Here is a 12,047-nt window from a genome sequence, read left to right on the forward strand (position 1 = left end):
TCAAGTTCCCTGCAATGCAACTGTAACAGGGACTTGGGGCAGATCAGTGGGACAGCAGAAGTTCTCAACTTGGTATAAGTGCCGAAACCACACGCTCTCTCATTTGTTTGAATAATATTACTACTGCCATACTTCACTGGCTACGTCCAAATCCATCTGATCTTGGAAGCAAAGCAGTGACAGGCCTGATCAGTACAAGGTCAGGTGACTACCTTGGAATATCAGGTGCAGTAGCTCCAATCATCAACAAACAGCAGCAGTGGTGGAGAAAACATTGGCCTTACCTCTATACCTATTCTGCTAATTAGAACTACAATCTTTGCAAGACCACCTACCAGAGAAAGAAGCTTCAATAGCAATACCATTACAAATACCAAGGGAGCCATTATCAAGGAGTATATCTACCAATATTGAAAATCAGTTTCCTCCATAACGATATTATACTCCTGATATACTAAGATATTATACATATCTTTGATTTTAATATTTTTCACCAGAGGCATATTGGAATTGGTTATGTACACTTAGCAATTTGCTTGGTGTCAACATGGGGCACGTCAACCCCTTAAACTAATACCATTCAACTCCACCTAAGGTGACCGTTTTTTGTATGTAAGTCTGTGTCCATTCTTCTTTTATGATTACCCATAACAAAAGTTATGTTTTAACATATTTACATCCATAAAGTGTGCCCCAACATAGAGTCTTTTTTCTTTGTACACTATAATTTATACCACTGACTCTGGGAGCACCACCAACTTTTACATCAAGCACCCCTATCAGGGATCCTTCTATTGTTACACACTGTTGGTCCACTCGCAAGGGTATATATACACAACTCCTTGCGATCTCAAATCCAGTGCGGCGCAGACCCCTATTTGTTATAACAATAGTAAGGATATGAAACAAAACAATATACCGTGTAATAAATAATAAGAATTTACTTACCGATAATTCTATTTCTCGGAGTCCGTAGTGGATGCTGGGGTTCCTGAAAGGACCATGGGGAATAGCGGCTCCGCAGGAGACAGGGCACAAAAAAGTAAAGCTTTACTAGGTCAGGTGGTGTGCACTGGCTCCTCCCCCTATGACCCTCCTCCAGACTCCAGTTAGGTACTGTGCCCGGACGAGCATACACAATAAGGGAGGCATTTTGAATCCCGGGTAAGACTCATACCAGCCACACCAATCACACCGTACAACTTGTGATCTAAACCCAGTTAACAGTATGACAACAGAAAGGGCCTCTTAAAGATGGCTCCTTAACAATAACCCGAATTAGTTAACAATAACTATGTACAAGTATTGCAGATAATCCGCACTTGGGATGGGCGCCCAGCATCCACTACGGACTCCGAGAAATAGAATTATCGGTAAGTAAATTCTTATTTTCTCTATCGTCCTAAGTGGATGCTGGGGTTCCTGAAAGGACCATGGGGATTATACCAAAGCTCCCAAACGGGCGGGAGAGTGCGGATGACTCTGCAGCACCGAATGAGAGAACTCCAGGTCCTCCTTTGCCAGGGTATCAAATTTGTAAAATTTTACAAACGTGTTCTCCCCCGACCACGTAGCTGCTCGGCAGAGTTGTAATGCCGAGACCCCTCGGGCAGCCGCCCAAGATGAGCCCACCTTCCTTGTGGAGTGGGCTTTTACAGTTTTAGGCTGTGGCAGGCCTGCCACAGAATGTGCAAGTTGAATTGTGTTACAAATCCAACGAGCAATCGACTGCTTAGAAGCAGGTGCGCCCAACTTGTTGGGTGCATACAATATAAACAGCGAGTCAGATTTTCTGACTCCAGCCGTCCTTGCAATGTATATTTTTAAGGCTCTGACAACGTCCAACAACTTGGAGTCCTCCAAGTCGCTAGTGGCCGCAGGCACCACAATAGGTTGGTTCAGATGAAATGCTGATACCACTTTAGGGAGAAAATGCGGACGAGTCCGCAGTTCTGCCCTATCCGAATGGAAGATTAGATAAGGACTTTTATAAGATAAAGCCGCCAATTCAGATACTCTCCTGGCAGAGGCCAGGGCTAGTAACATAGTCACTTTCAATGTGAGATATTTCAAATCCACCTTTTTCAATGGTTCAAACCAATGGGATTTGAGGAAATCTAAAACTACATTTAGATCCCACGGTGCCACCGGAGGCACCACAGGAGGCTGTATATGCAGTACTCCCTTGACAAAAGTCTGGACCTCAGGGACAGAGGCCAATTCTTTTTGGAAGAATATTGACAGGGCCGAAATTTGAACCTTAATGGATCCCAATTTGAGACCCATAGATAATCCTGATTGCAGGAAATGTAGGAAACGACCCAGTTGGAATTCCTCCGTCGGAACCCTCCGATCCTCGCACCACGCTACATATTTTCGCCAAATGCGGTGATAATGTTTCACGGTGACTTCCTTCCGTGCCTTAATCAAGGTAGGAATGACTTCTTCTGGAATGCCTTTCCCTTTTAGGATCTGGCGTTCAACCGCCATGCCGTCAAACGCAGCCGCGGTAAGTCTTGAGAAAGACAGGGACCCTGCTGTAGCAGGTCCCTTCTCAGAGGTAGAGGCCACGGTTCGTCCGTGAGCATCTCTTGAAGTTCCGGATACCAAGTCCTTCTCGGCCAATCCGGAACCACTAGTATTGTTCTTACTCTTCTTTGCCGTATGATCTTCAATACCTTTGGTATGAGCGGCAGAGGAGGAAACACATACACTGACTGGTACACCCAAGGAGTTACCAGTGCGTCCACAGCTATTGCCTGTGGATCTCTTGACCTGGCGCAATATTTGTCCAGTTTCTTGTTGAGGCGAGACGCCATCATGTCTACAATTGGTCTTTCCCAACGGTCTATTAACATGTTGAAGACTTCTGGATGTAGACCCCACTCTCCCGGATGAAGATCGTGTCTGCTGAGGAAGTCTGCTTCCCAGTTGTCCACGCCCGGGATGAACACTGCTGACAGTGCTATCACGTGATTCTCCGCCCAGCGAAGAATCTTGGCAGCTTCTGCCATTGCACTCCTGCTTCTTGTGCCGCCCTGCCTGTTTACATGGGCGACCGCCGTGATGTTGTCCGACTGAATCAACACCGGCTTTCCTTGCAGGAGAAGTTCCGCCTGGCTTAGAGCATTGTAGATTGCTCTTAGTTCCAGAATGTTTATGTGAAGAGACTTTTCCAGACTCGTCCATACTCCCTGGAAGTTTCTTCCTTGTGTGACTGCTCCCCAGCCTCTCAGGCTGGCGTCCGTGGTCACCAGGATCCAATCCTGAATGCCGAATCTGCGGCCTTCTAATAGGTGAGCCTTCTGCAACCACCACAGAAGTGACACCCTTGTCTTTGGTGACAGGGTTATTCGCAGGTGCATCTGCAGATGCGACCCTGACCATTTGTCCAACAGATCCCTTTGGAATATTCTTGCATGGAATCTGCCGAATGGAATTGCTTCGTAAGAAGCCACCATTTTTCCCAGGACTCTTGTGCATTGATGTACTGACACTTTTCCTGGTTTTAGGAGGTTCCTGACCAGATCGGATAACTCCTTGGCTTTTTCCTCTGGAAGGAAAACCTTTTTCTGAACCGTGTCCAGAATCATTCCTAGGAACAGCAGACGAGTTGTCGGGATTAAATGGGATTTTGGAATATTCAGAATCCACCCGTGTTGTCTTAGCACCTCTTGAGATAGTGCTAAAGCTGTCTCCAGCTGTTCTCTGGACCTTGCCCTTATTAGGAGATCGTCCAAGTATGGGATAACTAATACGCCTTTTCTTCGAAGAAGAATCATCATCTCGGCCATTACCTTGGTAAAGACCCGAGGCGCCGTGGACAATCCGAACGGCAGCGTCTGAAACGGATAGTGACAGTTTTGAACAATGAACCTGAGGTACCCCTGGTGTGCGGGGTAAATCGGAACGTGTAGATACGCATCCTTGATGTCCAAGGATACCATAAAGTCCCCTTCTTCCAGGTTCGCTATCACTGCTCTGAGTGACTCCATCTTGAACTTGAACTTTTTTATGTAGAGGTTCAAGGACTTCAGATTTAGAATAGGCCTTACCGAGCCATCCGGCTTCGGTACCACAAATAGAGTGGAATAATACCCCTTTCCTTGTTGTAATAGGGGTACTTTGACTATCACCTGCTGAGCGTACAGCTTGTGAATGGCTTCCAACACCCTCTCCCTTTCGGAAGAGACGGTTGGTAAGGCAGACTTCAGGAAACGATGAGGAGGATCCGTCTCTAATTCCAACCTGTACCCCTGAGATATTATCTGCAGGATCCAGGGGTCTACCTGCGAGTGAGCCCACTGCGCGCTGTAATTTTTGAGACGGCCCCCCACTGTCCCCGAGTCCGCTTGAGAGGCCCCAGCGTCATGCTGAGGTTTTTGCAGGAGCCGGGGAGGGCTTCTGTTCCTGGGAAGGAGCTGCCTGTTGGTGTCTCTTCCCTCTTCCTCTGCCTCGTGGCAGGTACGACAAGCCCTTTGCTCTCTTATTTTTGTAGGAGCGAAAAGGCTGCGGTTGAAAGGTCGGTGCCTTTCTCTGTTGGGGAGTGACTTGAGGTAAAAAAGTGGATTTCCCGGCAGTAGCCGTGGCCACCAAGTCTGATAGACCAACTCCAAATAACTCCTCCCCTTTATACGGCAAAACCTCCATGTGACGTTTTGAATCCGCATCGCCTGTCCACTGTCGTGTCCATAAGGCTCTTCTGGCTGAAATGGACATAGCACTCACCCGAGATGCCAGTGTGCAAATATCCCTCTGTGCATCACGCATATAGATAAATGCATCCTTTATTTGTTCTAACGACAGTAAAACATTGTCCCTATCTAGGGTATCAATATTTTCAATCAGGGATTCTGACCAAACTACTCCAGCACTGCACATCCAGGCAGTTCCTATAGCTGGTCGTAGTATAACACCTGCATGTGTGTATATATTCTTTTGAATAACTTCCATCTTTCTATCTGATGGATCCTTAAGTGCGGCCGTCTCAGGAGAGGGTAACGCCACTTGTTTGGATAAGCGTGTGAGCGCCTTGTCCACCTTAGGGGGTGTTTCCCAGCGCGCCCTAACCTCTGGCGGGAAAGGGTATAATGCCAATAACTTTTTTGAAATTATCAACTTTTTATCAGGAGCAACCCACGCTTCATCACACACGTCATTTAATTCTTCTGATTCAGGAAAAACTGTTTGTAGTTTTTTCACACCATACATAATACCCTGTTTTACGGTATCTGTAGTATCAGCTAAATGTAACGTCTCCTTCATTGCCAAAATCATATAACGTGTGGCCCTACTGGAAAATACGTTTGAATTTCTACCGTCGTCACTGGAATCAGTGCCCGTGTCTGGGTCTGTGTCGACCGACTGAGGCAAAGGGCGTTTTACAGCCCCTGACGGTGTTTGAGGCGCCTGGACAGGCATTAATTGATTGTCCGGCCGCCTCATGTCCTCAACTGACTGTTTAAGGGAAGATAAACCATCACGTAATTCCACAAATAAAGGCATCCATTCTGGTGTCGACCCCCTGGGGGGTGACATCTGCATATTTGGCAATTGCTCCGCCTCCACACCAATATCGTCCTCATACATGTCGACACCACGTACCGACACACACCGCAAACTCACAGGGAATGCTCTAATGAAGACAGGACCCACTAGCCCTTTTGGGGAGACAGAGGGAGAGTCTGCCAGCACACACCACAAAGCGCTATATATACAAGGGATATCCTTATATTAAGTGCTCCCTTATAGCTGCTTTAATATATATATATATAGCCATTAATGTGCCCCCCCTCTCTGTTTTACCCTGTTTCTGTAGTGCAGTGCAGGGGAGAGACCTGGGAGCCGTTCTGACCAGCGGAGCTGTGACAGAAAATGGCGCCGTGTGCTGAGGAGATAGGCCCCGCCCCTTTTTCGGCGGGTTCTTCTCCCGCTATTTTTCCAGTCAGGCAGGGGTTAAATATCTCCATATAGCCCCTATGGGCTATATGTGAGGTATTTTTAGCCTTGTATAAGGTTTATATTTGCCTCTCAGAGCGCCCCCCCCCAGCGCTCTGCACCCTCAGTGACTGCCCAGTGAAGTGTGCTGAGAGGAAAATGGCGCACAGCTGCAGTGCTGTGCGCTACCTTATGAAGACTGAGGAGTCTTCAGCCGCCGGTTTCCGGACCTCTTCACGCTTCAGCATCTGCAAGGGGGTCGGCGGCGCGGCTCCGGGACCGGACTCCACGGCTGGGCCTGTGTTCGATCCCTCTGGAGCTAATGGTGTCCAGTAGCCAAGCAGCAAATCCACTCTGCATGCAGGTGAGTTTACTACTTTCCCCCTAAGTCCCACGTTGCAGTGATCCTGTTGCCAGCAGGACTCACTGTAAAGAAAAAAAACCTAAACTAAACTTTCTCTAAGCAGCTCTTTAGGAGAGCCACCTAGATTGCACCCTTCTCGTTCGGGCACAAAATCTAACTGGAGTCTGGAGGAGGGTCATAGGGGGAGGAGCCAGTGCACACCACCTGACCTAGTAAAGCTTTACTTTTTTGTGCCCTGTCTCCTGCGGAGCCGCTATTCCCCATGGTCCTTTCAGGAACCCCAGCATCCACTTAGGACGATAGAGAAAACGCCTTTTTACACGTATCTGGACACATTTAAGATTACCGATGTATGGTGCACTAAACCAAGGGGGATATAACATATATATGGAACATAATACATAAAAAGCTTAATTTATTGGAGCAAGCAATGCAGAACATGATAGGTTATATCAAAGGAAGGATTTCCCCATTGTGTGTTTTACATCATCACCTCTAATCAGAGTCTGTGCTTCCTGCTTTCCTATGTTTCTCCTCTCAAGCCATGACACATACAACCCGTTCCCCCTAACACAACCAAAAGTAGTTTAAATGTTTTCTTGTTCTATTCTATAGATTGAGAAATGTTAGAGCTTGCAAAATAAGCCACGTGCTGAAGGCTGCCATGATGTGAGGCCAGTTTAGGAGAGGTAGTGACATCTCTTGAAGGAAGCATGACACCAGGCCAGCATCAGCACACAACAAAGACACCACTGTTACCTTTTCTATCTCTTTCTGGGCTGCTCCTTCCTTTTTCAGTTTCTCATACTCTACACACTTGATGTTGTATAGCTCCTTGGCTTTCTGCAGGGATTGAGTAATGCTCTGAATGTTCTGTACCGCCTCCAAGGTTCCAGAAACTTCCTCTTTTGTCTGCCAAATGTAAACAAATGGGTAATCGTCCATGTAAATGTTCCAGTAGTTTTTAATGATCCCAGTATACAAACATGCACACTTTCACAAATCAGACCTTTTTATGAGCCTTCAGTTGCTCTTCCCCGTACTTCTGAAGTTCTTTTATGAATTCCTGTAACTTTCGGACCAGTTCTAGGTGACAGCCAGCAAGCTTTTCTGTTGAGGTTTTGAAGACGTCCCAAACTGGCCCAAAAGTCCTATGTAAAATTAAACATTTACTCTCTGGTCACTTGTAAAAAGTTAACTAGAACAAAACCTGGTTTTCTTATTGAGCTGCACACCATACATACCCAAGCTGTGTGTAATTGCTTGCAGACTTGGCGAGTTTGGTCATCGATCGGGAATAAGCTTCTTCTATTGTTGATCTGTAAAAAAAGAAAATTGCTATTAAAACAGCTGGAATTTCTAAGACAAGCAAATCCTAAAGTGGGCTTCCGCTTTCACATATTTTAGATATGACCCTCCACCTACGCTAGGCAATATGTATGGCTTCCAAACACGGACACGTTCCAGCTGCACATTTACAAGACTCTATTCCCCAGTAAAAGTTGACACAGGTGTTCTACTTGTGCTCAGCATGTGCCCCTTCTCCTGCACAGTAAGTAGAGACTTCTATTAATTGTTGCTGTGGAAGAGGGAGATGCTGCTTTCTACAGACACACTGTGGTGGGGATGGTTAGGTATTTGCAATGCACACATACATGTTAAATACTTATTAGAATGAGAATTGTAACATATTTACTAGAAAAACATTTACATACATCAGTGATACTTGGATTATATGTAACACAGTCAGCGGAAAAGCCATTACACGTGAACTGTCTCCATAATACTACCGGAAGATGAGGTACTCCTTTACAAGTGTTACTGCTCACTGGCTGCAATGAACATAATAAACATTCCCTGTAATAGGTGGATGACGAAGCAGCTCTCATCCGCACTACCAGCCAGATATCACTAAAGAAGACGGTACAGATACTGTGCACAGATCAGGAAGTGGTGACCCACACCGCAAATGAAGCTCTGCTATACACTGAGGGGGGAAGCTTATCCACCGTCCAATCATCCTTCCTGCACCAAGTGTGTGATCCCTTCCCTGCCAGCTACCTGGCTTTGTTTTATTACACTTCGTTCTGTAATGGTAAATATTAGCCTAAATACACATTGAAATTTATATAGGTGCACTGAGACATTTTTGCTTATTAAATCTTAGAAGAAAGTTTCAGAAAACAGGAGAACGATTTATGTAAACTGGTGCACATTGTACGTACTATATGGAACACATGGCGTCAGAGGCGAAGCACATGATAGTAAAACAGATTTCCTTTATATTTGGAGGTTACTGTAGTAAACACCTCTGTGACACGTTCCAAACCCCCAATAGTAGTGGTCAGGAATCATAACTCAGGAACAACAATTCCATGTCCCTAATTAGGAAACCACCCAACACTGCTGCCTCTAACTGCACAACGGGCCAAACCTTTATAGTACAGCGCTTTACCAGCAGCATCCACACACTACAACCAGCTGGGAAAGGGTTAAATATTACAATAAATGGCAACTGTTAATACCATTGTTCATTGCCAACAATTCAGATGCAATAATACAGGAATAAATAGGACACAGATGGAATTACAAAGCTGGGACTGTTTCTAGTTACAAAGAGGAATAGGATGAGGCTGACACCGTGCCACTCCACTGATTCTTAAGACTGATGTTCTTATAAGCAGGCAGACCACTATGGAGTTCTCGGCAGATCAATAGCCACAATTCCCTGTAGAAACGCAACACATTTATACAAACAACTGTTGGTAAATGACATCCCCCATTTAAGGCTATGATTACATTGCTTTTATTTTATTTATTTTTTTACAGGCTTGTGTACGTATGTTAGATATTTCACAAAAACAGCCACATACAAGCTTTTATGCAGGAGGACAAGCCATACCATCATAAAGACTTAAAACATTATTAGAACCCATTATATGTGATTTCTAGCTGCAAAGTATTATCATCCTAGCTGAGCAGGATCAAAGCTGCTAAAATCTTGGGGACATAGAAACAAAGTGAGAATTTTCTTAATAAAATAATTAAAAAGAAATCCTGTACATATTTTCAAATGGAAACCGTGTTTTGTAACAATGGTAAAATAAATCAAATAAGATCTATCCTTTTTTATTTACATGCATTTTTTTGTCCTAACTAATTATGTCTCACACAATCTCTGTGATTAAAATTGTGGCAAGAATGAAAAAGAACAATCAAGGAAATTCAATAACCCACACAAAAGGTATATGTATTGCAACAAGGAATACAATATTATTAAAGGAAATGTTTAAACAGTACTGTGACCGGATGCGCCTCGCTGCCTGCACCAAGCGATTACAGACTTGTTTGATCCCATGAGACCTGGGTCAAAAGGGGATTCCCTGTTACCGACTGCACCCACTGCACAGTGTGCGGATATTTTGCTGCCACCAACAGACTCCTCCCACTGGCACCTGGAACCACTGATTTCCACTCAGGCTCTTTTCATTGACACCAGATACACAGCTTTCTGCTGTGTATGCAAAGACACACTGCTGACACACCTAATTGGCATCAGCTGATCCATGGGCCAGGCCCTGCACGGTAACTGACAGAGGGCAGAGCTTGGAGACACTGGACTCAACCCAGAAAAGCCACAGAACGGAGCTGTGTCGCAGGAATTCAGATGTAGTTGTCTTGAAGGCAAGATGTTTATTGCTCAAATAGTCCTAGAAAAGACCCTTACCATTTGCAAGGGGTACAGAATACAGTTGTTCAATGAGTGGAAGCCCTTTGGAGCTCCCTGAAAACTCTTAGCTGCCTGTGTTGGCCAGCTTTCTCCCTATTTCCTCATACCACTTTCATGGAGGAGGCTATATGGGAAGGTAATCTGTTTGCCACGGAAAAGGGCTGGGGAACCCAGTAGCCCACAGAGAGCTCTGGTTTCCCCCTAGACCACCAGGGAGAGAGTAAGTGCATTTTCTATTTAAATACATGTAAAATACAGACCTTTTTAGAATATTTAAAAAAAAAAAAAAATAAGATTTTACTTACCGATAAATCTATTTCTCGTAGTCCGTAGTGGATGCTGGGACTCCGTAAGGACCATGGGGAATAGCGGCTCCGCAGGAGACAGGGCACAAAATAAAAGCTTGAGATATCAGGTGGTGTTCACTGGCTCCTCCCCCTATGACCCTCCTCCAAGCCAGTTAGGATACTGTGCCCGGACGAGCGTACATAATAAGGAAGGATATTGAATCCCGGGTAAGACTCATACCAGCCACACCAATCACACCGTACAACTCGTGATCTGAACCCAGTTAACAGTATGATAAATTTAAAGGAGCCTCTGAAAGGATGGCTCAACAATAATAACCAGAATTTTTTGTAACAATAACTATATACAAGTATTGCAGACAATCCGCACTAGGGATGGGCGCCCAGCATCCACTACGGACTACGAGAAATAGATTTATCGGTAAGTAAAATCTTATTTTCTCTAACGTCCTAAGTGGATGCTGGGACTCCGTAAGGACCATGGGGATTATACCAAAGCTCCCAAACGGGCGGGAGAGTGCGGAGGACTCTGCAGCACCGAATGAGAGAACTCCAGGTCCTCCTCAGCCAGGGTATCAAATTTGTAGAATTTAGCAAACGTGTTTGCCCCTGACCAAGTAGCTGCTCGGCAAAGTTGTAAAGCCGAGACCCCTCGGGCAGCCGCCCAAGATGAGCCCACTTTCCTTGTGGAATGGGCTTTTACTGATTTTGGCTGTGGCAATCCTGCCACGGAATGTGCAAGCTGAATTGTACTACAAATCCAACGAGCAATCGTCTGCTTTGAAGCAGGAGCACCCAGCATGTTGGGTGCATACAGGATAAACAGCGAGTCAGTTTTCCTGACTCCAGCCGTCCTGGAAACATATATTTTCAAGGCCCTGACAACGTCCAGCAACTTAGAGTCCTCTAAGTCCCTAGTAGCCGCAGGTACCACAATAGGTTGGTTCATGTGAAATGCAGAAACCACCTTAGGTAGAAATTGAGGACGAGTCCTCAATTCCGCCCTGTCAGAATGAAAATTTAGGTAAGGGCTTTTACATGATAAAGCCGCCAATTCTGACACACGCCTAGCTGAAGCCAAGGCCAACAGCATCGACACCTTCCACGTGAGATATTTTAAATCTACCGTAGACAATGGTTCAAACCAGTGTGATTTTAGAAATCTCAACACAACATTGAGATCCCAAGGTGCCACTGGAGGCACAAAAGGAGGCTGTATGTGCAGCACCCCTTTCACAAATGTCTGAACTTCAGGTACTGAAGCCAGTTCTTTCTGGAAGAATATCGACAGGGCCGAAATTTGAACCTTAATGGACCCTAATTTTAGGCCCATAGACAGTCCTGTTTGCAGGAAATGCAAGAAACGACCCAGTTGAAATTCCTGTGTTGGGGCCTTCTTGGCCTCACACCACGCAACATATTTACGCCAAATGCGGTGATAATGTTTTGCGGTTATTTCCTTTCTGGCTTTTACCAGAGTAGGGATGACTTCTTCTGGAATGCCCTTGTCCTTCAGGATCCGGCGTTCAACCGCCATGCCGTCAAACGCAGCCGCGGTAAGTCTTGGAACAGACAAGGCCCCTGCAGTAGCAGGTCCTGTCTTAGAGGTAGAGGCCACGGTTCGTCCGTGAGCATCTCTTGAAGTTCCGGGTACCAAGACCTTCTTGGCCAATCCGGAACCACGAGTATAGTTCTTACTCCTCTCCTT

The 12,047-nt window shown here is 45.6% G+C and overlaps 1 protein-coding gene and 1 pseudogene across 1 annotated transcript in view; one reads left to right on the forward strand and one right to left on the reverse strand.

Annotated features, from left to right (window-relative positions):
- The window catches only part of FCHO2 (FCH and mu domain containing endocytic adaptor 2), a 418,994-nt gene that overhangs the window by 301,169 nt on the left and 105,778 nt on the right, over nucleotides 1–12,047 (reverse strand). Inside the window, exons 3-5 of the mRNA XM_063963877.1 lie at nucleotides 7,546–7,620; nucleotides 7,311–7,452; nucleotides 7,061–7,213 (exon numbers count right to left, since the gene is read on the reverse strand). Of these exons, the coding sequence (XP_063819947.1) occupies nucleotides 7,061–7,213; nucleotides 7,311–7,452; nucleotides 7,546–7,620 (370 nt within the window). The remainder of the gene's footprint in view (nucleotides 1–7,060; nucleotides 7,214–7,310; nucleotides 7,453–7,545; nucleotides 7,621–12,047) is intronic.
- LOC134948497 (5S ribosomal RNA) lies at nucleotides 119–237 on the forward strand (annotated as a pseudogene).

This window comes from Pseudophryne corroboree, chromosome 1 (assembly GCF_028390025.1).
Source record: "Pseudophryne corroboree isolate aPseCor3 chromosome 1, aPseCor3.hap2, whole genome shotgun sequence".
Classification (NCBI taxonomy): Eukaryota; Metazoa; Chordata; class Amphibia; order Anura; family Myobatrachidae; genus Pseudophryne; species Pseudophryne corroboree.